The sequence below is a fragment of the Melanostigma gelatinosum genome (assembly GCF_949748355.1).
Source record: "Melanostigma gelatinosum genome assembly, chromosome: 17".
NCBI lineage: Eukaryota > Metazoa > Chordata > Actinopteri > Perciformes > Zoarcidae > Melanostigma > Melanostigma gelatinosum.
In genome coordinates this window covers 10,355,740-10,383,331 of record NC_136650.1, presented here as the reverse complement: position 1 = coordinate 10,383,331, position 27,592 = coordinate 10,355,740, and the positions used below count along the sequence as shown (strand labels likewise).

At 42.4% G+C, this 27,592-nt stretch overlaps 3 protein-coding genes across 5 annotated transcripts in view; 2 read left to right on the top strand and 1 right to left on the bottom strand.

Annotated features, from left to right (window-relative positions):
- The first annotated feature begins 599 nt into the window (after positions 1-599).
- Positions 600-8,915, top strand: clptm1l (CLPTM1 like). Its single transcript, XM_079288660.1, has 18 exons — positions 600-829; positions 1,603-1,819; positions 1,992-2,086; positions 2,255-2,444; positions 2,647-2,837; positions 2,996-3,074; positions 3,734-3,851; positions 4,308-4,402; positions 4,601-4,685; positions 5,276-5,379; positions 5,498-5,563; positions 5,779-5,829; positions 5,952-6,034; positions 6,141-6,175; positions 6,288-6,343; positions 6,674-6,718; positions 6,911-7,026; positions 7,116-8,915. Exons 2-18 carry the CDS (start codon positions 1,655-1,657, stop codon positions 7,201-7,203), a joined length of 1,662 nt encoding a protein of 553 aa, XP_079144786.1. The 5' UTR covers positions 600-829; positions 1,603-1,654; the 3' UTR covers positions 7,204-8,915.
- A 1,408-nt stretch (positions 8,916-10,323) lies between these two features.
- On the top strand, positions 10,324-12,228 carry rplp1 (ribosomal protein lateral stalk subunit P1). Its single transcript, XM_079287705.1, has 4 exons — positions 10,324-10,536; positions 11,350-11,424; positions 11,667-11,784; positions 12,097-12,228. The coding sequence occupies exons 1-4, from the start codon at positions 10,465-10,467 to the stop codon at positions 12,180-12,182; spliced, it is 351 nt and encodes a 116-aa protein (XP_079143831.1). The 5' UTR covers positions 10,324-10,464; the 3' UTR covers positions 12,183-12,228.
- Positions 12,229-13,652: 1,424 nt separating this feature from the next.
- Positions 13,653-27,592, bottom strand: part of LOC306791367 (focal adhesion kinase 1-like) — a 51,541-nt gene continuing 37,601 nt past the window's right edge. For all 3 annotated transcript variants that reach the window (XM_079288036.1, XM_079288037.1, XM_079288038.1), the window contains 18 exons: positions 26,559-26,656; positions 26,134-26,218; positions 25,936-26,036; positions 24,045-24,160; positions 23,627-23,727; positions 23,271-23,360; positions 22,953-23,157; positions 22,536-22,647; positions 22,370-22,444; positions 20,982-21,089; positions 20,571-20,681; positions 18,815-18,877; positions 17,838-17,877; positions 16,956-17,059; positions 14,860-15,015; positions 14,655-14,735; positions 14,445-14,530; positions 13,653-14,367 (listed from right to left, as the gene is read on the bottom strand). In XM_079288036.1, the coding sequence (XP_079144162.1) occupies positions 14,250-14,367; positions 14,445-14,530; positions 14,655-14,735; positions 14,860-15,015; positions 16,956-17,059; positions 17,838-17,877; positions 18,815-18,877; positions 20,571-20,681; positions 20,982-21,089; positions 22,370-22,444; positions 22,536-22,647; positions 22,953-23,157; positions 23,271-23,360; positions 23,627-23,727; positions 24,045-24,160; positions 25,936-26,036; positions 26,134-26,218; positions 26,559-26,656 (1,850 nt within the window). In that variant the 3' untranslated portion in view covers positions 13,653-14,249. The remainder of the gene's footprint in view (positions 14,368-14,444; positions 14,531-14,654; positions 14,736-14,859; positions 15,016-16,955; positions 17,060-17,837; positions 17,878-18,814; positions 18,878-20,570; positions 20,682-20,981; positions 21,090-22,369; positions 22,445-22,535; positions 22,648-22,952; positions 23,158-23,270; positions 23,361-23,626; positions 23,728-24,044; positions 24,161-25,935; positions 26,037-26,133; positions 26,219-26,558; positions 26,657-27,592) is intronic.

The following is a 27,592-nucleotide window of genomic DNA, read 5'->3' as shown; positions in this document are numbered from 1 at the left end:
ATATATATACATATATATATACATACACATACACATACACATACATATATATATATATATATGACTTATGTGTTATGTAGGAGAAAGTAGGCTTATTAGCGGTTTGACCACTTTAGTCACGATCATATAACTAGAAGCCCTGCATGAACTTGTAATATTAGTGGCGAGCCGTGATCGTATAGTGGTTAGTACTCTGTGTTGTGGCCGCAGCAACCCCGGTTAGAATCCGGGTCACGGCAGTCTGTTTTCAAAAAAACAAACGCTCACGCAAAAACAATATTGTTCATGGAACTGATACCTCCATGGAACAGAGACTCATAAGAAACACTTTCCAGCACCGAGGAACCACTTATACGCAACTTCACTACCTGTATTAGTTGCATTCATTAAGTAAGATCTTCATGTGATTATCAGACCTTAAAACTCAAAGTCCTAAAATGTACAGGTAATTTGAAATAGATCTTAGTCATTTATAATAGCTGTTTGTATGGACTAAATAAATAGCTGGTCAATTCCAGTACAGTCTCGATGACGTGAAGTCTCGCGATAATACCCCCGAAATCCCGTCCAAGAAACCAACCAGGAAGCGAATGGCGGAAATTTAGATCCACCTCACGCTTCCAGCTAGCAGTTACTGAACAGACCCGTTTTCTTCTTGAATGGAGAGGCCAGCCGAGTAGACAGCAGATGCTTTCAGCTAAACAAACGCTGGACGGCTTTGAAGAACCAATGTCGTCGCGTCTGACGAGCGTTACCCGGAAGAACCGGTGAAGCGAATGGACGGAGAGCCGAGCGGACTGACAACCTGACAGATTAGGTGAAACACCGGGTAGGTTTAACGTTAACATCTGGACTATACTTTCAATATACATCACAACATATGAGAGAAAAACAAGTATACAACCTTTTAATCTTGCGCCTTGTAAAGACTCCAGCAGTAACTGGTCAAAGTGTTCACAATAGATCGGATAGATTCAAATCTATTTGAATATGTTTTTTGATCACCCGATGCGGTGTTTATAGTGTAAAATATTGAAATGTGTATGAGCATGTTCTTACACTAAAAGAGCTGTTTTAATGCATTTTGTCAAACATCTGAGAAACAGTGTATACAATATGTCAGTTTGGGGAAAGGCCATTTCCTATTTGAACATAACAATGCCACGAGACAAAGCCACATTCACAGAGCAATTATTTTTTGCTGGAGTGGAAGAACTTGACTTGCCTGCAAAGAGCCCTGACCTCAGTGGTCATCCTCTCAGGCTTTTGTGGCAGAATGGGAGCAAATGCCTGCAGCCAGGCTCCAAAATCTAGTAGAGCACCGTCCCAGAAGAGAGAAGGCCATGACAGCAGCATATTGATGCACACGGTTGTGGAAGGATGTCTTCAACAGTCACATATGGTGGGGACTGTGCAGATGTGTGCCATGTAGTGTAGTTTAATTTCTCAGATGGTAAGTCGGTAATTAGTCAGTGTTAAGAGGAGAGGCCTCTGCCGGCTGATGAAGACTCTGCATTCTTTAACAATACACAGTCAGCATTGATTGTTGGACGAGCCTCGTACTCCACACTAACTCCTCTGTCGATGACTCCTCATTTGCAGACATATGGCTCGCCGAGGGAGACGTCCGTGACGAGACGACGAAGCCAGCATCATGTTCCTGAAAGCATCTTTCACCAGCCTGATCGTGGGCGTGTTTGTGGTGTACGTGCTCCACACCTGCTGGGTGATGTTCGGGATAGTGTACACTAAACCCTGCGACAGCCCCGAAGGCGACAACTGTATCGCACCCTTCCTGGCAGGGCACCCAAAACTACAGGTCAGTACTGCGGAGGGGATGGGTGGTCGCACTGCTCACGTTTGAATCCGGTATGTTTGAGCTTCAGCTGTCTGTGTGGGTGGTTTGGTTTAATTGGCCAGGCTAGGAACAAGGCTGGTAGTGTACTGTATATATGTAGTAATATCTGTAAAATCTCTCTGTGTGTGCTCAGTTGAGTATCTACACTGCACTGCGGCCCGATGCAGAGGGAGGACATACTTTGATCCACAGAGAGGAAACATTTGATGTTAACAGCAAGTTTGAGAGGTTGGTGTCACTCTTAGAATAGATAACAAGCGTGAAGCGTCTCTGTCCTCAGATCTGATCAGTTAACTCAGATGCTGCATTGGCAGACGTCAGACATATTCTGATGTACAATACATGTGAAAAAAATACCATCCTGCCTTTCATCCTCTTCCTCTCTTTTTCCTCCAGGATAGTAAATGTCTCCCTCCCGAAGAAGACCCGCAACAATGGAACTTTGTACGCACTGGTATTCGTCCATCAAGCGGGCGTCACGCCGTGGCAGGATCCACGACAGGTCCACTTGGTGGCTCAGCTCACCACATACATGGTCCCTAAACCGGCGGAAATCTCTTTGATATCCGGAGAGGATCAAATACAGGTACTGAGTTGTTTATGTTTTCTGAATGAAGCGTGTGTAAGGGCATGGGGAGGAGCTTAAGGTAGCTACTTCAGTGTTTAAATATACTATCACGATATGTTTATATTTTTTAGAACATGTAGTATCTGGATCTTATCAGTATAGATGCAGAAGAGTGTCGTTACAAGAGAGTAAACTTACTTTTGTCTGTGTGACCACACAGGGGGAGAAAGAAGAAGCCCAGCAGAAGAAACGTGTCGGTAACCCTGCGGCAGCGGGTGGAGCTGGTACCGCTTCCACAGCCGATGACCCGGTCTCCCACTGGCGCACCCGCCTGACGCTCAACGTCGTCGCAGACCACTTCCTGTTCGACAAAGAAGACCTGCCGAGTGATGTGCACAGATACCTCCGAGTGTAAGACAGTGAATACAGAAACAGACGCATGCAACACCCTCTGAGAATAATATTACACATGATACATACGGGTGTATTTTCTTTTTTTAAGCATGCTTTGAATGGATTACACAGACTTTAATTCGGACCCAGAGCCATCAGATGTTTTTGTTTTTCAGATTCCAAAATGGTAAGAAGATGGTTTATCTACCTCTGCTGTTTGTTGATGAGCTCAGCAACCGCGTCAAGGACCTTGAGGTAAGCTTCTGCATTCAAATATATATTATAACGCATTTGCCAAATAAATTGCGATTTTATTTACATTACATTACATTTACATTACATTTAACCCGGGTGACTGATCAGCTGTTTTTGCTGTCGGCGTCTTCTTAGATATTACTGTAACGTGTGAATGCTTGTTTTCCTCTCCAGGCAACATGAAACATGGCGAATACGAGCTGACATGAAAGAACAATATAAACGTGTTCAATTGAAAGAAATTCCTTAAGACCCCTCTCCATTGTTCTATCCTACATGGGTTAGTTTGATGGCCAAGGCGACTTGTTTTGCTGTTTGCCTATAGCGGCAACTTCTGACCGAACTATGCTGCAGCTGAGTTTATTCACTCCCAACCAGTTCATGGATGTGCGCCTCATTCGCTTTTCTTCTTTTGCGACATTTCAAAAGTTAAGATTTGCTTGACACTTGAATGGAAACATGGCTACTGTATACATTAGCCCAATGAGTCGAGAATGAATTGCTTCCTGCCTCAGGACAATATAACGTCAAAGCTTAATGTCTCACCTGAATATCACAGAGACCATTACACATCTAAAGATACAATCTCTATAAAATGAGCTGATGTTGATCTGTTACTTCACATATTAACTTTAAAGTGTGTGTGTGTGTGGTTGTAGGAGATCAACAGTACCTCCAAGGAGCTCCCTCTGACCATCTCCTACGACTCTATCTCTCTGGGGAGGCTACGATTCTGGATCCACATGCAAGACGCTGTTTTCTCTCTGCAGCAGTTCGGTTAGTTAATCGTCTGTCTGTCTGTCACACACACACACACACACACACACACACACACACACACACACACACACACACACACACACACACACACACACACACACACACACACACACACACACACACACACACACACACACACACACACACACACACACACACACACACACACACACACACACACACACACACACACACACACACACACACACACACACACACACACACACACACACACACACACACACACACACACACACACACACACACACACACACACACACACACACACACACACACACACACACACACACACACACACACACACACACACACACACACACACACACACACACACACACACACACACACACACACACACACACACACAGTCTAGAAGCCCTGCACTCTAACACCACCTAAATGTTTGTTTGTCGACATGTGTGTGTGTTGCAGGTTTCACAGAAAAGGATGCTGATGAGATTAAAGGAATCTTTGTGGATACCAACCTGTACTTCCTGGCTCTGACCTTCCTTGTAGCTGCCTTCCATGTACGTCTTCAGCACATGACGCAGGATTTTCACTTGACATAAAAGCATGTGAATATATTCCTGATTACCGGTAGACATGTTGGATTGTCTTCGTCTAGATACCTCTATAGTAAAAAAACTAAAAGAACACTGATGATGAACGGTCAACAATAAACTGTAGCGTGACAAATGTACGTTTGTGTCTTTTTGCTTTTTCAGCTCCTCTTCGACTTCCTGGCATTCAAGAACGACATCAGCTTCTGGAAGCAGAAGAAAAGCATGGTGGGAATGTCCAGCAAAGCAGGTAGGCGACTCATGAAAAACACAATATTGGGAAACGAATGCAGAACCGATGGCAAAGTTAGGAAAACTACAAACGGGTTGTGACTGATTGAATGGAGCATTGCAGGCCAGTGTGAGTAACACTAGTGAATCTATGAGAAACCCGGCATCAGCAGTGTGTTGCAGTCCAGATGTTGGCTTCTGCTTCCTTCTGCTCAGTAAAACAGCAACAGAGTGAGAGATGCTCTTCTTAGTGGAAGGAATTGGCCATCTGCAAAATGCCTGTTAAGCAATATTTTGCCCCACAGCTGTGTGAGCAAGAAGCCTGCATTTCTAATTATTCTCCTCCACTGGAACTGTGCTGTACAGCTTTGGCACTATGAGACAACTTCATTTATGGATTTTTAAAGTAGAAAATGCAGGAACATCAGAGTGGATAGAATATGATGGAGCATAACTCTGCAAATACATCAGCATGTTGGAACACCACCGAGAACAGGTATCAGCTGCTGTGCTAAGAGCAATCCACATAAAGTCTGGACCAAATAATTCAACAGCAACGTCAGTAACTCGGAGCAGTTCCAGTATAACATCTAGTGTTTTGTTTTCCAGTGCTGTGGCGATGCTTCAGCACCATCGTGGTTTTCCTCTACTTGTTTGACCAGCAGACCAGCCTGCTTGTCCTCATACCGGCTGGCGTCGGCTCCATCATTGAAGTAAGTACACACAGACTGGAAACACACGCTATTAAATACCCCCCCCCCCCCCCCCCCCTAACATCTTGATGATTAACGCATAATATTCTATATTCTGTGTGGGTTTTTATCGTTGCAGGTTTGGAAAGTGAAGAAGGCCCTTAAGATACAGGTTTCCTGGAAAGGAGGCAAACCAACATTCCTGGTGTGTGTGTGTGTGTGTGAGGGTGTGTGAGTGTGTGTGTGGGTGTGTGCAACTGGTTGATCATCTTTTCGCTATTGTCTCATTAAATTGCAAAACAACACTTAACAGCCATCATAAAACAAATATACAAATGCATGGAGTGTATGATTTGCCTTGTGAATTTAAATTGTGTGCTAAGAGTTCATTCGTGTGCGTTTTTCTTTTGTGTGGAACAGTTTGGGAAATTGGATGAATCGGAGAGGAGAACAGAGGAGTACGATACTCTGGTAAGACACAACAGACTCGCGCGTGCACAGACTATACAATGTAATAAACCAAACCACACTGGGCCACATAGACTGGCTGTAACTGGATGCACACTTACTGTATGGTGTGTTCTTTTCCGTAGGCCATGAAGTATCTCTCATACCTCCTCTACCCATTGTGTATTGGAGGGGCTGTGTATGCGCTAATATTTCAACGCTATAAGAGGTCTGTGTGTGTGTGTGTGTGTGTATCATAAGATGATTACTAATGTGATGCCGATCAAATCTCACCAGTCGTCATCATCTCCTTTTGTTTCTCGTCCCTGTTTTAGTTGGTACTCGTGGCTCATCAACAGTTTGGTTAATGGTAAGCTCTTTCTAAACTGTAACACAGTAAAGCACCGTTCACTAATGTACTATTAACAGTATTAGAATTACAAGTCCATTACCTCATTGTAACATGTTGTTGATGATTCCAGGTGTCTATGCTTTTGGCTTCCTCTTCATGCTTCCTCAATTGTTTGTCAACTATAAGGTCAGTTTATCATGATGTGTGTGTGTGTGAGAGAGAGTCTTACTTTTCATAAAAATGTACAATGTGGCAATGGAATAAATACACTTATCATAAAGACATCTTCAAAATATGTGCCGCGCCTCCCATCTTAAGAGAAAACAATAATAAGTGCTGCATGTAATGTTTAAGGGTACAGGTCCCTTGTGGAGTGTCCTGGATCTCCAGATCTTACAGGAAAATGTTGAGATATTTGCCTGAAAGTTAGCAGCTTTTCATTTAATTTACTGGTTTTTGTTTTGTTTTGTTTTGTCTTTCAAACATCCCACTGACCTAATATGTTTAATTTATCAGCTGAAATCTGTGGCCCACCTGCCCTGGAAAGCCTTCATGTACAAGGTAAGAACAGGACTCGGGACAATCACCAAAATATCATATTACGTTTGATACACCAACCAGTTTTCCGCATTATTTTCAAATGTTAAATTGATTATTTAATTTAAGTCACTGTCACTGCATAGCCTTGTTAGTGATTAGTTGTGTTGTTTTTAATTGATTGACATTGGTTGATTGATTTTTTTTCTTTGCCAGGCATTCAACACCTTCATCGACGACGTGTTTGCTTTCGTCATCACGATGCCAACGTCACACAGACTGGCCTGTTTCAGGGACGATGTGGTGTTTCTCATTTACCTCTACCAGAGATGGTACACACACACACATACACACCACAGATTCCTACGTCACCAACAAAACACAACCGCTTTCTAACCTCAAATTGTCTCCCCTCCCTCAGGCTCTACCCAGTGGATAAAACAAGAATAAATGAATATGGAGTTTCTTACGACGAAAAAAAACCCAAAGGAAAGCCTCACAAGGACTAGTGACCTGGTACCTGCATGTTTCCTCTTCAGTCCACTGGTATCCACTGACTGGTCCGGGTCAGTTGGTATCATCTGAGCTGGGTTACCGGGTCCAGAGGCATCTGGTCAGTTAGTTGTAAACGGACCCGGTCGATCAACATCCTTGTGGTTCTTGTCTTTTTTTACTCCCTCCCAAAGTGTTGAAAGGTCAACATCCGCTTATCTGGCTTCTGCAGTCACGAGAGGAATCATTTAGTTTTGCAGCGTGCGGCGGGACATGAAGATCAATAACATAAACCTCGTCTTCCTCTAAACCGTTTCAAACTGAGGCGACAACCTGGGAAGAAACGTGTTTGTGATTGGTGTGAAAGGCCGGCACACTGTTCACGACTATGACCGTGTCTACCGCGGGTCAGACTACTCAGCTCTGGTACGAAAGAGTACACCGACAACTTTAGTAAAGTCAGCATTTCCTGTTCAAAAGCCACGTGATTCCACAAAGCCAGTCCCACCCCAGCTCCATACTGTTAATATCACTGAAGTATGATTCATGATTGGGGAGGCATTCCTATTTTAAGATGAAAACATCTCTTGAGGATCACTGTAAATATCGTATTTTCAGAATTATAATTTAAAACATTTTGTGTTTACAAATTCCAGTTAACGTGCAGTGAGCGTTTTGACAACAACCTGGTTCAGACTACTTCTTATCTAAATACATTGATTTTCCATATTTTTATTTTACAAGCGCAAAGTCGGATACATCGGATACCATCTGTAAGTGGATGTGCTGTTAGCTCGGTTAATTATTCCTGATGCAGAATTTGAGGGATTTTTCGATCATAATGTTAAAACATTGCTGAGTGGAAAGACTCTGAGAAAATATGAATGTGTACGGTAGTCATTTAAAAAAAAATATGTATCCGAAATTATAATTTTGGACAAAGCGAACATGTTTTAACCCTGGGAGTGACAGACCCTGTTTACCCTTCCTGTTAAAGTGAGAATAGGATGCAGGGATGACTAAATGAGAGAAGTATCTATTGACCCGTTTTATATCGTAGAAGACGTTCAAATATATTAAGCTTGTGTTTAGCACAGACTTTATTTCAGGCATCGAACCAAAAAACCAATTCAAGCAACCATTGACTTCAAGACGAGGGAACTGGAAGTGCAACATTTTAAGAGCTATAATGTCGTTTCCAGCTATGTGATGGCTGTAGCAAGTGGAAATATACTGCCTCTCATTACACTGTAACAAAGGAGGGTACTCCTCAAAGCCATACTGTGCTTTCCATCTACTCTAGTTTTGTAGTTTTACCTGCTTGAGTATTTTTTACATATCGGGGCCAAGAAGATTTGTTGGTGCCAAATGTGAGAATGATTCTTTAAACTGTTGGCGAGCTTTGTAAATGATCCATCTGATGTTTTAAATAGACACCGACATTGTGAAGGAAACAGTAAATGGTAAGACTTGAGGAAAGTATTACTACATTTGGATTTACAGTCGCATCTTTGATTTTTCTGCCATAGTTCTGTTGTGTTTTTGTTGTTTTTTTTAATCTATAAAGATACATTAGATCTGTGCACAAAGATCAAGCATAGGTTCTCTGTTCCTGTTTAAATGAGACAAGGCAAGATTTGCCGGAAAATCGCCTTGAAATGGTTTTTGTGATGATTGTGTTTTTGATTGTGATTTAATAAAATTGTCGACTGACCATGTTTGCATTGGATTTAAAGCCTCTTGACCTGTTTCTTACATCTTATTCACAGTTTTGGCTTTTAAGTGATAACAGCAGGAAACTACACAAAGCACGTACAGAAATTTGCACAGTATCCGATTTCTAATTGTTGGAATGAAAAAAATGAATGCTCTTACTAATACTGCGACAACTACTACTGCTGCTGCTAATATAGTATTACTACTACTACTATAACTTTTGCTGTTGCTACTATTACTACTACTGCTACTACTATTACTGCTACCATCAATATTATTACTACCACTACTGCTATTACTACCACTACTACTATTACTTATACGACAACTGCTACTACTACTGCTATTCATGCTACTAAAAGTAGTAATACTACTACAGCTATTAGTACGACTGCTACTAGTACTACTACTACTGCTACATCTTCTACTGCCATTACTATTACTACTACTACTACTACTGCTACATCTTCTACTGCCATTACTACTACTACTACTACTGTGTTATTAAATACTACGACCAATACTACAGCTATTACTATGACTGCTGATACTACGTCTTCTACTACTTCTTCTAATTACTAATACTTCTACTACTAATCATACTTCTACGACAACTACAACTTCTACTACTACTACTACAAATATCACTACTACTACTACTAGTACTTATTCTAATGCTACTAATACTTCTACTAATAATACTTCTACGACAACTTATACTACTACAAATATCACCACTGATGAATTTTTTTAAGCCACAGAAACTGTTCAAATATCAAAATGTTCAGCTCTTTCAGGAGAGGGGTGATATGACTTTTCATATTTGTATTATTTAAACTTTTTGAATTATTAAGCTTTTTGCAATTTGTTTTTGAATTGGATATCTATTTTCAGCAATGTTTTTGCGATTAATTTCAGTTTTTAACATTCCAACGCATTTTCAGCAGGAAATGCATTTTCTAGTCATATATGGTACCTCCAGATGTTTGATAGAATGCTCTATATGTATATATTCAGATATTTTTTGGTACAACTGACAAACTCAACGTAAAACTGTCCAGAATAATTTAGCTGTATTTAAATAAAACATACAATTACATTAGGATAAAATATAGTATATATTAGAAGATAAATAAAGAATAATGGTGTGAATTGGCCTTGGAAAGACACCTATTTATAAAAGAAAAATTGCAAATATATAGAATAAAATAAGTTATATTTCTGGTTATTTAATTGTAGATGGGTTTTTATTGTGTGTAATTGTTTTAAACTCAGCAAAACATCTATAAATGTTAAATTCAGTGGAGCAAAGCTACACTATTCTAATACGGACTCATTTGGTTTACGTCTGTCGACACGTTGAGTGCGTGCTTACGTCAGAGCATCCCTGACGCGGCGTATATATAATGAGCGCGCGCCCTGCTCCGTCCCTTTTTCGCTACAGGAAACAAACGTGTCTAAAGGTGCTCGGTCCTTCACCAGAAGCTAAGGCCCTCAATCCGGCGACTAGCACCGTCAAATTTAGGCATCCACCGCGACGAACATAAAATACAACATCTACAATGGCCTCCGTGTCTGAACTCGCCTGCATTTACTCCGCTCTGATCCTCCACGACGATGAAGTTACCGTCACCGTAAGTGTCCCGGTTTATCCCTGACGATACTCATTAACTGCACCCGTGGAAGTATTGTGCTATTGGTGAAACCCTGAATGACAAAGCGGAGACAGTAACGACGCTATTAATACAACTGTATATGAATATGTCTGTTTAAATACAATTACGATGTTTAGATGCTTTAACCGTCCCAACTACCGGCTAAAATGGCGGCACGCTTCTTGCTAACGTAGGGCCACGTTTCTGTATCGGGACAGTTATTGACTGTGTTTTGACCTCCATGAATAGTATTTAACGTACAACATCTGGCTTTAGTTGTAACTCGGCACAGTTCAGCTCCGTCTACCGCTCTCATGACAGGTACTAGTTAACGCACATTCTGAGGTAGTGCATCTCCACAACATGCTTTAACTCCAGGAGGGCAAACTTGTACCGTGAAAAGTGCGGCAGTTTGGTGTAACGTTGTCGTGTTACCCCACTCTAGTTTGTCTGCTTGTTACATGGTTGTCTAACGTTACCCTGACAGGTTTGGTGCATGTGGATGCTGCACAACATCCAGATGTGAAAATCGCTGTTTAGATTAAGACCTAGCATGCTATACTTTCAAAGTAGCTATCTGTTTCTGTTAATTAAGCATCACTCTGTCAATATCAACCAGAAAGTTACACGAGTGGAATAGTTAAACTATATGATATTAATGTGATGCAATAACAGAAGGCTACTCGCTCCTAACTTGTGATTTCGATATTATACTGATGTTCACAAAGTCAATACTGGTTATTTAAGGATGCATGGAGTAGATTTTCTAACTGCTGTTTTGTGTGTCTGCAGGAGGACAAGCTGAATGCTCTGATCAAGGCCGCTGGAGTCACCGTGGAGCCCTTCTGGCCAAGTCTGTTTGCCAAGGTGAGAGAAAACCAGCGGACTTTGTTTGGGAGGGCTCAAATCAATAGGATGGAGAAGTGTCTGTTGCTTTCCTAAAATCTCAAGTGTCCACAGCAGTTCAATCAACTATGAAATCTACCGTTGACTGTGTTGCATCAGCACAGACATAGTGTGCTCTCCATAAGGACAATAGGGTCATGCCTATTGTTTGTGTTGGTCTGTGCGCTACTCCCCACTGACCTGTACATGTTGTCGTTTCCTAGGCTCTGTCCAGCATCGACATCGGCAGCCTGATCTGCAATGTTGGCGCTGGAGGTGGAGCTCCAGCTGGAGCACCTGCTGCTGGAGCCGCTGTCGCCGTGTCTGGTGGTGACGCCCCAGGTAACTAGGAGTTCATACTGGGAACAGTGGCTTTAGATGGGCTCCACAGTCAAATGCTCCTGATGGTTTATTGTCTAATACAGCAACGCTAAAGTGGGATACACTTAATGATTTTGTGGACTATAATTGTAGTCCCGGTTTTTAAAATCCTTCCCATAACAGAATCCAGCTGAACTATAATCTCTTAAGGCGTTTGTGAAGAGCCGAGCTCAAGCCAATGTTTTTGAATTGTCTGAGATCAGAGCTTTGAATACTTAGAGTAGTTTGTATTTATTCAGGACTTTGTTAACCTTTCCTATGTTTACCTTACAGCCAAGAAGGAGGAGGAGAAGAAAGAGGAGAAGAAGGACGAGTCCGAGGAATCAGACGATGACATGGGCTTCGGTCTTTTTGATTAAAAATATGTTTTTCTAAGAAAACACAATAAAAGATAAAAAATAAAAATACTGCTGCCTTGTCTTACTGTCTGTTCTCCTCCCTCTGGCACAGACACAAACATCACCTTTCACTACCAACACACTTTAACATGTTACAGCGGCACTAGATTATAGCCCTGTCGCTTGTTAACTGACTCAATCACATTTTATAACAAAGTCCCTTAACTTCAGCTAAATGTAATTTTTGTGGGGATAAATGCGTAGCAGCAAATGGTGGTGGTTCTCACATCATTAAGAAAATGGATTAAGCTCAAACCAATGGACAGTTAAAATAAAAGCATTGAATTATCATTGACTGTTACGAGCGATGATTGGGTGCATCTTACTGGTTACAAGCTTTTTTTTTTAATGACTTATTTTGTTCATTACTCTGTTGGCTACACTAACCAGGCAAGCGTAATAAAGCGCAAGTAGGTGTGCACATGTTTTATAATAAAAGGGGAAAGCGCGTTGTGACGGCTGTATACTGGAGGAGATGCAGTCTGTGCCGTTGGCCCCAAAAAACAAACAGCCAGAATAGGACTGGAGTAAATACACCTAATGAAAAGCTTTTTTTAGGACTGGTTTCTATTGTCAGACACAAAATGTCTAAAAACATCATGAAAAAGGTAAAACTAGTGTAAGAAATGTAATAAATAAAGTCTGAGTATATAGTATGCTGAGAAAGGTTGTGTGTATTTAAAGAATGTAATCGTATGGTAGGTCATAAAGTCAGTCTAGTATTTTGAAAAAAAAAGTAATTTATAACCTGCTACTGCTATATATATATATATATATAATCTCAATTGTTTAATTTCTGTACATGATTCTTTCACACACGCTATTGCTTAATGATAACAGTGTTTTTATTTGCTCGGTTCAGCAACTGTACATAACTCCTTCCTGAGAATATTGTTCACCTCAGAGGGGAGGGAGCGTGGAATGGAGAGAATCAGAGGGAGGAGAGCAGCACGAGGCCGACGGGAGGGAAAGTATAAATAAGTCCAGTGGAGGGAGGTAGAAAAACAGGAGGACCAATAGGAGATAAAAAAGCAAATCATGTTGAATATGAACGATGTACAAGATAAAGCCGATGAAAATGTGGAATTATTGAATAAAACTAAATCATTTGAGTGAAATAATGTTTTTTTGTCGATCGCAGTACATTTGGCAGTTACCATTTAAAAAAACGCCCCTCCCCCACCTCTGTCCCTTCACCCCCACGTTCACCCTTCTCCCTTATTCACGCACAATTCATGCCTCAGAAACGTGTTAAAAATATAGCCTCTATGTATATCTACTATGCGAGTTAACTTAAAAAGTGGCCTGTGACATTTACTTTGTTCTTCAAAACACAGCTTTCATGTTTCACATTTCAATCTCACGATGCCTGAGGCGAGAGGTCTAGAGAGTGAACAAAAAGAGATGAAACTATTCACGAGCAGCTGTAAATCACTTGTTTCTGCCCATTCGGATATATTCAAGAGGAAGACTGAACACAGACGTGCTGTAAGAGTCTAGGCTGAAAATAGTAATAGTAAATAATTCATAATGATACAAAAAGCATGCTTAAACAGCAACATCATCATATCATCTTCATTATCCTCCCCGTCCTGGCTCTTCAGTTCCAGCTGTTACATCCCGCGTTACGCTTATGTGGCACATTGTCGCTGCGTCCGAACACCGAAGATATCTCTGCAGTCCTTCAAGCGAGCCTCCGAAAACCTTTGTTTGATTCACTTTCTTCGAAGTTTAAAAAGTAGTAACGAATGATTTACAAAAACAACAACCCTCTATCTTTGAGGATACGTGATGGAGGACAAAAGCGTTTCTCTGGATACAAAAGCGAATAATGCAACAAAAGTACAAAACATCACGATATTGAGCGAAACACGACGTGTCGCCGGAGAGCAAAAAAAATAAATGTTTGACGGAGGAGATGAGGGAGCTGATTGTTTCAGTCATGTCTGCTGTTCATCTGTTCATTTATTCATCCGTCCGTCCATGATCGCAGTGTCCTCTTCTCTTTGTGATTGGCTGCAGCGGACACTAATGCGGGCGGATCATCTTGAGCCGTGATTGGTCGATGACGTCCAGCAGGTTCTTGGCGTCGACTGCGAGGGCGTGCGCTGCCATCAGCATCTGCTTCTTGTAGTCATTTTGTAAACTGTGCAGGACACAGAAAACCGTTACTGTAAAGTCGTAAAACATTAGTAAACACACAGCCGTCGTCTGTGTACCTACCTCGTCATGACGTACTGTTGGGCCAGTTTCATCTTCGCGATTAACTCGGCCAGATCAGAGTTCAACAGCTTCTGGGCCATCTCAATCTGTGACGACACAAACAAAATGACAATATTAGTGACAGTGTTGTGGGAAACCTCTGTTAAAAATGTTTAACTGTGTGTGTGTTTACCTCTGTGTGTGTGTGTGTGTGTGTGTGTGTGTGTTTACCTCTCTGTGTGTGCTGGCCGGCAGAACAGGAAGTGTCTCGTCCACTGTCGCTAGCAGAGTCCTCAGTGCCAGACCCACCTCCTACCAAACACACACATACGTTTTTGCATCAGTCTTCAGTTAAATATGCACGTTTAAATGTGTCGATGATGTATCTTTAACTTCTAAAATCTGAAATAAGGGATAAAAAGAGTATTGCTCCTACCTTGACCATGGGGACGTACTCCTCTGGGGCTGCGGGCTGAATCCTGTTGGACATCTCAATCACAGCTTTGACCAATCCCGTTACGTTCTCATACACTTTGTCGTTGGAGCGGTCCAGGTTGGCCGTGGGGGGCGGGCTGATCTCCTGAGGCTGCAGCTGGACCACCAAGGAGAGCAGGACCGTCACAATGAGCCACGACAAACATACGTCACAAGGCTTCCTCTTAGAAATTCTATGACCAGTCAACACTGGGGGGCAGTGTTTGACTAGAGTCACACACTCACTCACACACACTCACACACTCCTCAGATTGCTATTTCTCTACATGCATTTCTACCAACATACTAGACAGTCTGACTATTGCACTATGACAGAGGAGTGTGTAGCGCTGTTAGTACAGTGTGATGTTAGGACAGACAGGGACAGTTCTTATATTGAGAAAAAAGTTGATGTCCTAACGTTATGTCCTAACAGCTATAACACAGCTTCCTGGTGAAGATCACAGGAAACCACATACAATGAATATAGATTTATTTAAACACTCAATGTTTGGAACATTCAGAGCCTTAATAAAGCATCAAACAACTATTATCTATGTGAAGATATAGCGGGTAATGTCTACCTAAACAAACAATAAAGTCTCTCTGTGTTGTTATCAGAGCTTCTCTTTGCTTTGTTTACGCAGCCGGTCCGGCCTCACGTGCTCTTTAGTGCACGTGAGCGCGCCCCACCAGCTCGCTGACGGCTGCTGCTCTGCACTGCGCTCATTTGGCGTTCACAGCTGACGAAGCTGTGATTTATGCTTGCTGCGTGTCCACATGGCCAAAGCGACATCACACCGTCTCACTACTGTGACGAGGCCCTTTGCCGGGGTTCTGCGCGGCAGGGTCCGTCCGTGCACATCGAACATGTTCTAACTACGAAGAGAAACCCACAGAGTATAAACGATCACGTTTCCTCGTCACGATCGCACGTCGGCTCGTGTCCATGCGTCCCCCCCCCCCCAGGTTAACACTGTTAGCTCTGTCAGCACTGTGTTGTTTGCACTGTTAGCTGAGCGCTGCCGTCTCAGCCGTCTCCATGTTGAGAGCAGTGTGGAGGCATTGAGCACCTTTAACATTCATTTCACTATATTATCATCTAGAGACGCAATGGAAGACACACAGTGATCAGGTTACAATGCTTCTATCGATCGAAGTAAAAGCACTACTATGACTTTCACATTTTATTTTTCTTTACCAGGGATCAGTGTTCACAACACTCTGGCTATGGCTACGAGCCCAAAGCCAGCGTATTAATAATATCGCCTTGAATGGGGAATAGTGGGACAAGCTAACAATGTCATATTTGCCAAAATAATCCCACGGTCAACGTTGCGGAGCTTTCAACCACACCTCACAGTCTTCACCATCTCTGCTGCTCACCATGAGATGAAAGTGAAAGCCCCAGGTGAGATTATTGTGCCAGCAGTGACATTTTGCTCCGCCTCTGGTAAAGAAAAATATCTTTTTAACTACTCAGGAAGCTTCATGAAGCTTCTCTATACATGAAGATACGGTTAACTAGCGGCTAACTAACTCTACAGTGAAGACGGACAAACACAAAGATCAGCTTACCCTCCACGGCTATGGGGAGGTTGAGGAGGTGGGAGGGAGGTGTGGTTGGGGTGGATGTGGATTTGACAGGGAGGAGATTGAAGGGGATAGTGGTGTGCAGCAGGTTGTGACGAGAGAGGGGAGGGTAGATGGACGAGGTCAGAAAAGCAGGATGAGGGAGAAGAAAGATGGGACGGTGTTAAAGGGGGAAATAAATATGCATGGACGTTAATGAGAGAGGGGGAGGAGGAGTAAAAGGGGAGAGAAGAAGGTCAGAACATTAGGCCGAAGCCAACCACGGGCAAGGCAAGGCATGGCACAGCATGCAACCCGTCGGCAAAGTGCCAAATAGTGAAGTCAACTCAAAAAACAAAAGAGGCTAAACAAGAGCAACGTGAAGGAATAGTGTTCACTCAATAGATCTTAATAAGGAACCACTGCTGGTGTTTAAACTGGGGGACACGTTCTGTATCTTTAGCAGGTTGATGTGTGCAGACATACCTTCACCCCCTCGTTGTAGCTGTCGATGGGGCAGAGACTGGCCAGGTTGCTTAGGTGACAAGGAGCTCCAGGGCGGGGGGGTTTCTTAGGAGGAGCCACGTGCTCTGAAAAGAAGGAGTATAAAGGAGCATGGAGTTAAGTATGATGCCTGCTAAGGTACTTGATGTACTATGTAGTACGATACTTGATAGAATTCAGGCACTTGTACGATCATTTTCTTTCATTTGATGCAACTTTAGATTTCTATGATTAAACACACTTTCATTACCTGCACTAAAAGCACTTTTTAAGTGTTTGGACCTTCATCTTGGTGTGAGCGACAGAGATATTTTAAACTGGATTAATTCATAAACGTGGAAGATTTAAAAAAAACAAACAGGATTAAGGATCATTTGAGCACTGAATGATTTGCCCCAACAGACTATGAAGAGGATTTGATTGAGTCTTTGAACTTCTGAGTCTTTCATCTCTTTTATGTGAAGTTTCTATGTTTGTATATCGTTCTTAATAGTTTGCCGTTTTGTTTTTAAGTCTGTTGTCTGTGCTTTTACACATGGGAAAGACTCAAAAAGTTTCTAAAGTGTATAAACTTCCTAACATGTAAGCGTCATTCAACTGTTGCAGCAGGTTTAGGTCGACACACCAATAATATAATATCATATAATATAATATAATATAATATAATATAATATAATATAATATAGCAGCTACAGTAAATGATATTACCACTCTCAGAAAAGGGCAAATCTGTACAATGAGTAGTTTTACTTTTGATACTTTAAATACATATTGCTGCGAATACTTCTGTGTCTGTTCTTGAATGCAGGACATTTATCTGTATTATTCTGTTCTTATTGTGTGTCTGTCTGGGCGTTCTCTCACCTGGTTTCCCTATAGGCTGGTAAATATGTTGGTTTCCACCCTGTGCAGAGAAAATCACACACACACACACACACACACACACACGCAGAGGTTCAACTTTCAGTTGTCTATAATCATTAACCACTCTTTAAAGGAGAGAAACTCTTCGAACAAGAGGTGAAACTTTGCCCAAAATGATCATGTAATACTGATTCCACAACGTCAACATAAGAAAATGTACCACGTTCACAGCTGTGATTGCATAATGAATACCCAGCAGCAGCTACAGTTGATACAGTGTGGAGATGATGAGGTCGATGCTGACAATAGATTTAGGATATCATAACTCACATTGACAGTGAAATGGGACTGTGCAGTGCTTCTGGGTTCAAAACTCCCATCAGCCCTCTGTGGTCATGTGGTTGGTGTGTAGGCAGTACCTCCCTGGCACACAGACAGAAATACTTTCTCTACGGCTCGCGGCCTCCGTCTGTCGGACTCAATACATTCCCTGAGCCTCCCTCACCACTTCATTTTATCCTCTTTGCTATAATCTGCTGCTTTTCCCCGTTCCATTCCTTGCTTCCTCTCACTTTTGAACTTAACATTCTTCTCTCCATCAGTGTGTGTGGAGGGGGGTTAGCGGCCGATTTTCAATAAAAGTGTCAACAAACACAGACAGACAGACAGATAAACAGACAGACAGACAGATAAACAGACAGACAGACAGACAGACAGATAAACAGACAGACAGACAGATAAACAGACAGACAGACAGATAAACAGACAGACAGACAGATAAACAGACAGACAGACAGACAGATAAACAGACAGACAGACAGATAAACAGACAGATAAACAGACAGACAGATAAATAGACAGACAGATACACAGACAGACAGACAGATAAACAGACAGACAGACAGACAGACAGACAGATAAACAGACAGACAGACAGACAGACAGACAGACAGACAGACAGACAGACAATGACTGACCGGTGCTTGTAGTGTGCCGTCTTCTCTGTCTATGCTTCCTCTGCTGTTTCTGGACTCTGCCTTCTGCAGGGAAGAGACAGAAAGACACATTTTAAACAGAAAGGAAACATACCGAAGCATGTTTACATAATACACAAACAAGAACAAAACATAATCAGGAAACAGTTTGACCTGCAGGTTACAGAAATAAAAAGTCAATGCAAAGCAGCTGGAGTTCTCTTCCTAACCAAACACCACATTTCAACAGAAAAATGCACAATCGACCAGCAAGATGATTGAGCAGAATTTAAATTCCACCGATGACCACGACCTGCGATAGTTTGCCATTGTTTTCCAGCTACACTGCCTCAAAAAGTGACCTTCCACATTACAAAACTCTGTCCACATCTGCACCACCGAAACCCAAACAAAGCCTCCAAACTCCCGCTCTCCTTCTGTTTCAGTACCGTTTTGGTGAAGCACGCCTTGAAGAGATGCATCCTGGGAGAATAGAGGCCGAAGAAGACAGGAGGAGGAAAGCAGAGAGCGGAGGCCATCGAAAGAAGGGCGGAGATGGGGACAGAAAGTATGAGAATGGAAGATGCAAGCGAGGAAAAACTTAAGACAGAGAGGACAGAGAGACGGGAGAGAAACCGGGGGAGGGAGAGAGAGAGAGAGGAAACTAAGAACGTGGAAGATGAGACTGAGAGAAATGAACTGGGGAAGACAGAAAAGTTGAGTCAGAGAAGAACGGAGGGAAAGTTTTTTCCAGAGGAGGAAAAGCTCCACTGAGCCAGAGAGAAAAGATCAAACCGACTCTCCCTCCGTCGGTTTTTCCCTCCCACTTTTTCCATCTCTCTGCAACTCCCTCTGTTCCTCTTTCTCTCTCCCTGATGGGTGACTCCTTGTTCCACCCTCTCCATGGCTCCTGCCAATCCCACTTCCTTTCTCCCTCCTTCTGTCCTCCACTCTTGTTCCTCCTCACGAACTTCCATCTCCTTCTTTTCAGGCCTTACTTTCCCTCTCATAGTATTCTATTCTGCTTCGACTCTCTTTTATCCTCCCGTTGATCCTCCTTTTAGTTTATCACAAAGTTCAGCACATTTCACTGATATGACTTAACTTTCAGAGCACTTTCAAGCTTTACAGTTGAAGAAATTCTACTTATTCTGCTTTTCTCTCTTTTAAGGAAGAACTTGGAGACCATTCAAAGGGGGGGGAAACCGTGCGGACTGAATTGCTGAGATGCTATTTGGTAACCTCTGGGTGAGGCAATAAATAAATCTCTCCCCGTCGCTCATCACTCATCTCTGTGTTTTTCATTTTCTTTCGGCTCCTCTACACCTGGTTTAAAAATGGAAAATGTTATTCAAGGCAAGAGGAGACACTGAAGGCCCTGAAGCGAGAAGAAAAACAGACTTCTTTTGCCAAAAGTACTGATTTGGCTCCTTTTTTTAGATGTTTCAGTGTCTGATGAGATAAATCAAGCACAACGGAGCCAGTTCAAAGATCTGAAAAAGATATTCTTCAGCTCATCTGGCAACAACAATACGCACAAAGAAGTTTTACTGAGTGGGAAATCCTCCCACAGCCTCACCAATAAAAACAAACCAGCACGAGCAGGATGACAGGCAGCTAACGCTAGTTTGGGTTAGCTGTCAAGTTGCCCCAGATGCAGAATCAGACTCGGGCACATCTGTTTCTAGAGGTGATGTTTTTCTCACAATATGCCAGCATAAGAAACAGAAACCTGGAGCTAGTATATTAATACCATTACCATAACCATGAAGCTCTCCTCCTGCTCCAGCCACCGCTGGTCGTCCTCCATCTGCTGCTGCTGCATCATCAGCCTCTCCTCCATCACTGCCTGGCCTACGCACCCATCGTCCTGTGGAAAATACATTCAGTCACACACACATACACACAGTTGAAAGGCCAGCACCTCACTACTGTAATGTCACCTGCTATGTTGAATCACAACATACTGTTCATGAAAGAGATCCAGGTTGTTTTAGGCTCAACTGTATGAAGAAGGTACTTATTTTGAAGCTTGCAGAAAGCTGTCGACACATTGCGACACATGTGGTTCAGTGGTGATTCGAGGAGCTGAGCTGTCACAAAACTCCGCTCTCACCACTTCACGGAATGATGGATGTAATTTCAGTGCGTTTTCCCTGAGCGTGCATACCTCCATGTTCGGGCTCCACAGTGCCGAGTGTTCAGGTCTGTGCTGATTCCAGGAATCCATTGGAGGGTAGCTGCCCCCAACCCCCCCTACGACACCATGGGCTGACGGCTGGAGATGGACAGACAGACAGAGAGAGAATAAAACATGGTTAATAATTGTAAGAAGAATCTACGGTTGTTTTGATAACACAATACCCCATTTTAAATAATTGACCACGGTTTAAAGCTATTTCCCTTTATATGGTATAAAAACTGTCAATAATCAGCTCCAAAAATGTCGTTGACATTGGAGAATACAAAAAAGGAAAAACTCAAAAGCAATACAGCAAAATAAATGCATTTTTGGAATGCATGAAAAGCATGTCGAGTAAAGGTGCACATGAAGTTTACATGAGTGTAAATTGACTGATTGTTTCTTAAAGAATGTATCAAAGTGCCTTTTTACTTTCCTGTCTGGATTACAAGACAAAAGTAAAGTATTCCTGGAGTGAAACTCAGTGGTGCCTTTGTGAATGTTTGAATGTAAAACACACTGACGACAAACAGCAGAGTTGAGGATGAACTCACATTTCAAATAGACTCATAGAAAGAGTCTCTGAAGCAGAGTGAATAATCAAGGAATCATCATGAAATAATCATATTAATCCCACTAACACTTACACACACACACACACTGTGTGTGTGTGTGTGTGTGTGTGTGTGTGTGTGTGTGTGTGTGTGTGCGTGCGGCTACAGGAAATGCCTGCTGTCTGCTCGTTTTATGACGAGAGGAATAATTGCCACTGAAAGTCTCTCTCATTTTCTCTGCCTTCACATTTCTGACTTTTGACACATGCAGCGCACGCTTGCTGTCCTCTGAGACTCAGTCCTGACTTTACTGGTTTGGCCTTTATTGTGACGATCTTGCTCAACCTGGACACTTCAGAGGTGATTTATAGAACCTGGCAAAAGATGTTTCCAACATTGTAAAATAAAAGAGTATTGGTATGTTTTTAAGATTTCTGATTGATGCACCTTTTTTGAAAACGGCATTCCTACAAAGTTTTGATCAAATACTCTCTGAACAGCCGTCAGTAAAAAAAAGAGCAAATAAACACTCAGCATAGCTTGTACTAGCTGAGCAGCTAGAGGAGCAACTGCAGGACACACATGAAGTGTCTGTGGTAGTGAACACACATAACCATTACAAATATTTGATCACGGTTCTTAAATTAACCCTGATAAGATCAGCGCATTTCACCTTGAGTGTGCCGTCGCTGCCACAAACACATTTATTTTGCCTGAAATAATATTTTGTTATCTATTCCTGATCAGCGGTGTTTTCCTTGATGACCCTCTCTGAGCAGTTTACAGTAAGTTTGTGTGTGTGTGTGTGTGTGTTTTCTGTACCGGGAAGTGGTTAAGTTGGGGGCCGGAAAAGAAGCCTTCACTGGAGCGAGGACTTGGGTAACCTGGTCTACTGGGCTGCAGACAGAAAGACAACAGTTTGTCTTCATCAGCCATGTCACACACGTGTGGAAATACAAGAAAACAACAACAATGCGCTCAGTCGTACTTTAGGCGGCGCTTCATCGGACCCTCCAGAGTCCCAGGACACGGTGACTTGTCTCCTCATCTCCATCCGAAGTCTCTCCTCTTGTTGAAGCTTCTCTTCCTCCAGTATGGTGCTACAAAAGTTACACACAAAGGAGGATAGCAGCTCCGATGATTACTTCATGGTAAATACACCAAGGTATTAAAATACTTGATGGGCAATAATCAATCGTGAATGTGTGCAAAATCACTAAAACAGGACAGTTATTCATCCATTTACTTCTAGTGAGTGACTTCTACTATCTACTGTCTATGTAGCATGCAAGTGGCATGCACTGGGAAGCATTGCCAGAGTGTTAGTATAATGGCCTTTTAATTAATTCATATTCACACACATGCACTTATAAGCAACAACTGAAAAAAACCCACATTTAGTTACCTGAGCTGTGTTTTGAGTTCGGTGAATCGCGGCCGCTTGCTGGGGTCATACGACCAACATTTGGTCATCAAACTGTAGAAGGTGGGCGGGCACTGAGGAGGCATAGCCAGTCGCTCGCCGTTCTCTATCCTGCCGATCACGTCGTTGTTCTTCACTCCCTGGAAAGGCTTGATGCCGAACATCAAGATCTCCCACATGCACACACCTACAGAGAGACAGAGTTCTTCAGTACTGTGTCTCAGATGATGTACTGTACCTATACTTTTCCAATGACAGTAACTAACACACCCAATCCCCATAAAATTGATGAGAACTCACCAAACATCCAGACGTCGCTGGCGGAGGTGAATCTTCTGAAGTTGATAGATTCAGGAGCCATCCATTTGATAGGAAGTTTACCTTTAGAAGCTAATATACAAAGACAAACACAGTAACGTCAATATTGTATAAATACATTACATTTATCACTCTGTCATGTGGTTGCTGGTGTATTTCGCAATCTCTCCAGAGGGTCAGAGACGAGAAGAAGACACTGTCTTCATAGAGTGAAGATAAACTGCAGGATCCCGATGTAACCTGTTGGTGGTGGTAGAGTACTGGCAACTGGTGCAACTGTCTTGGATACAATTGAAACAAAACAACACAAAGCGGCTCATGTGCTTGAGTCTCATCACCTTTGTAGTAAGAACTGTCCTCCATGTATCGCGACAGACCAAAGTCTCCGAGCATCACGCAGTCGACTGAAGAGACCAGCACATTGCGCGCTGCTATGTCCCTGCAAGTCAATATTGATCGTCATTAGGCCTGAACCATAGATGCTATGTGTCAATTGTTCAGCATGAACGTGAGAGATGCACAGTGAAACACCACGGCAGTGCCCAAACACCACGCCATACTTGCTACAACGTGCTATTATACAGTCACTGTATTTCAGTAAGCTAAACATAAGAAAACAAAACTCTTGAAACTGCCCTAGTTACAATGACATGACATGATAATTCTAATAATGTAAATCCAGTACATTAAATATTTTGCCCACAGGTCGTTAGAAATCTATATTGAGCATGCATGTGTGTGTGTGTGTGTGTGTACCTGTGTACAAAGCGTTTACTCTCCAGATATGCGAGCGCTGTGCTGAGCTGGTAGGCAAACAGAATGAGACTGGACAAATCCAAATTGTACTTCCTCACCTGAAGGAAGGAACGTAACTGTAGCCAGAGAGAGGAAGACATAGGAGATGGTTTTATGCAGTGTATTTATAAACCATGGCAGATACCACGTCAACCCACGTGACCATCTCACGCTGAAAATAGACCGTCAGCGAGACCTTACCTTGATGTTTAACCTAAGTGTCAACAAGGATCAATCAAGTGTTTGATTTTCTTCATATGAGCGATTTGCAGCTCAGGCCTTTTCTAGTCATGACTTGCACTCATCACTTCCCTTTGTATGCTGAACAGAAGTGACTCTACTGTAGTCAGTGCGTATGTGTGAACGGTACGTTATCTAGGCAAGGCAAGGCAAGGCAAGTTTATTTGTATAGCACATTTCAACAACAAGGTAATTCAAAGTGCTTCACATAAAACCATTAAAAGCATCAAAACACAAGGCAAAAGAAAAGGAGATTTAAAAAACAGTGTAAGAAATAAAATGCAGTAGTAAAATGCAGAAATGCAGGAAATTGATTAATATATTAATTGAACGTGGTTCAATTAAAGGCAGCAGCAAACAGAAAGGTCTTCAATCTTGATTTAAATGAGCTGAGGGTCTCAGCAGACCTGTAGCTTTCTGGGACTTTGTTCCAGATATGTGGAGCAGAAAAACTGAACGCTGCTTCTCCATGTTTAGTTCTGACTCTGGGAACAGAAAGTAGACCGGTCCCAGACGACCTGAGGGGTCGGGATGGTTCATAAGGTAGCAGCAGATCAGAGATGTATTTTGGCCCTAAACCATTCAATGCTTTGTAAACCAACAGCAGGATTTTAAAGTCAATTCTTTGTTGGACAGGAAGCCAGTGCAAAGACCTCAGAACTGGAGTGATGTGGTCCACCCTCCTGGTCTTAGTGAGGACTCGAGCTGCAGCGTTCTGAATCAGCTGCAGCTTTCTGACGGATTTTTTACAGAGACCTGTAAACACACCATTACAGTAGTCCAGTCTGCTGAAGATAAATGCGTGGACAAGTTTTTCCAAATCCTGTTGAGACATAAGTCCTCTAATCCTTGATATATTCTTCAGGTGATAGTAGGCTGATTTTGTAATTGTCTTGATATGGCTGTTACGGTTGAGGTCTGAATCCATAACTACACCTAGATTTCTGGCTTGGTTTGTGGGTTTTAACATCAGTGACTGAAGCTGAGCGGTGATTTTCAATTGTTCGTCCTTGGTACCAAAAACAATTACTTCTGTTTTATCTTTGTTTAATTGAAGAAAATTCTGGCACATCCAGTTGTTGATTTGTTCAATGCAGTTACCCAGCCCTTGTATGGGATTATAGTCCCCTGGTGACATAGTTATGTAGATTTGTGTGTCGTCTGCATAATTATGATAACACACTTTGTTGTTTTCCATAATCTGAGCTAGTGGAAGCATGTAGATGTTGAACAGAGGAGGCCCCAGTATTGAACCTTGGGGAACACCACATGTCATTTTAGTCAGCTCTGATGTGTAATCAGCTACAGATACAAAGTATTCTCGGTTCTTCAAGTAGGATTCAAACCAGTTAAGTGCTGTGCCAGAGAGTCCCACCCAGATTTTTAGTCTTTCTAGGAGTATGGCATGGTCGACCGTGTCGAATGCAGCACTGAGATCTAGTAAGACTAAGACTGAACTTCTGCCATTGTCTATGTTTAAGTGGATGTCGTTGAAAACCTGAACAAGAGCAGTTTCAGTGCTGTGGTGCTGTCGAAAGCCTGACTGGAAAACATCAAAGCAGTTATTTACGGCCAATCTACACAGCCAATCTACACAGCCTCGGGGGCGTACCTCTCCCAGAGTGCACAGCTCCATGATGATCCACACGGGGTTTTCTGTGATCACTCCGATCAGCTTAACGATGTGAGGGTGGTCGAACTGACGCATCGTCACTGCAAGGGAAACAAACACACACACACACACACATAAACACACTCAGCATGTGTGAAATGAAATATGGTTCGTTAATAAGTCAAGTAACAAACGTACATGCTTCTTGTAGGAACTTTTCTCTGACGCTGTCTGATGTACAGTTCTTACAGGTCTTAATGGCGACAGCTAGAGATGGCTTGTCCTGCACAACACATGGTACAAGGCACACAGGTCAGCAGATTAGACATATTACAGTAATAAGGCTGGTTGATGGTATTCATCATGCAGTATCACATAAAATGTATAGATTCCTGTTTAAAGCACTGAATAGACTAAACTCTTAACGTGTAAAAACACAGAAGCTTATCTTTGAGCTTGTTGGTGCAGAATTGAGAATACTTAATATTAGAATGGTTTGTTTTAGCTGGATAATAGAGTAACAACCAAACTATTTATCCTACATATGTCTTATGATCGATTAGTTAGTATACAAAAAGTGTTCCCATGCACCAGTGTGTGTGTGTGTGTGTATTTCCACATACCGGGCTGTTATAGACTCCTTGGTGCACATCTCCAAACTGGCCCTCTCCGATACAGCGGCCCAACTCGATCCTGTCCCTCTGGATCTCATAATCCCGCGCTGAGCGAGTGGAAGAGAGGAGAGGAGAAGAGAAGTGGAAAGATGGGAGATTTATACGTTTACCTGCTGTTTTTTCATACACTGCAAACACTGGGAAAACCCATTACATGTGACATGCTGTAGTTGGACCACGTGGACGGAGTTCACCAGGACGAGAACATTTGGGTGAGATCAGGTGATTGTTTCCGTCACAAAAAAGCAAGTTAAGATACTTTGTAACTTTCCGGCAGTTAAATGATCGTCCTTGTTGATGAACCCCACCCACTGGTAATCAGATTAGACTAAAATAAAACAATATACACACAAAAACATATTTCGACCCAAGATTATATTCCCTTCCCATAACACGTCTAGCTAGACAAACCTTGACTTGACATGCACACTGCCACACAAAATAACACACCAACATACGGTAAACCTATGACAAAAAGTAATGCTCACAAAAATCTGTGTTTACATGCACACCAGGGTCCCGTTATCATTGATGTTTATCCCTGCATACAAACATCAAGAGCAAAGCATAGATGAGCGCCTAAACGTGGACTTTTTGAGTGAAATATTCAAAAGACTGATATATAATGGACACACTGGATGAAGTGTGTTCAGCATGATCTGTGTCTGCAGTAACGTTTCTATGTTCAGTGAGTATGTCCACAGGAATTTGAATGAAAGCGGTAATTGTTGCACGTGACATCCTCATGCTTTGACAATATTTGCGCTTTGTTGAAAAGGTCGTAAACATTTCTGTGCCGCGTGAATGTCAGCAGCCAACCAGCCGCTGTGAAAACGGACTAAACGCTGAGTTTAAGAGCTTCACGCAGGACCATCCGGAACTCATCCTGCACCAGTTCACTCATCTGTCACTCAACAAAGTTTGGCTGTTTGACTCAGCCGACCGATAAACGCAAATCACATTCCATCTTTAGAAAGAAATTT

Coding starts and splice junctions, on each gene's coding strand:
- clptm1l (XM_079288660.1), top strand. CDS start 1,655: ATGTTCCTGAAAGCATCTTTCACCAGCCTGATCGTGGGCGTGTTTGTG. Junction 3,852..4,307: donor TTTCTCTCTGCAGCAGTTCG/GTTAGTTAATCG, acceptor TGTGTGTTGCAG/GTTTCACAGAAAAGGATGCT. Junction 6,719..6,910: donor GGAAAGCCTTCATGTACAAG/GTAAGAACAGGA, acceptor TTTCTTTGCCAG/GCATTCAACACCTTCATCGA.
- rplp1 (XM_079287705.1), top strand. CDS start 10,465: ATGGCCTCCGTGTCTGAACTCGCCTGCATTTACTCCGCTCTGATCCTC. Junction 10,537..11,349: donor ACGATGAAGTTACCGTCACC/GTAAGTGTCCCG, acceptor GTGTGTCTGCAG/GAGGACAAGCTGAATGCTCT. Junction 11,425..11,666: donor GGCCAAGTCTGTTTGCCAAG/GTGAGAGAAAAC, acceptor GTCGTTTCCTAG/GCTCTGTCCAGCATCGACAT.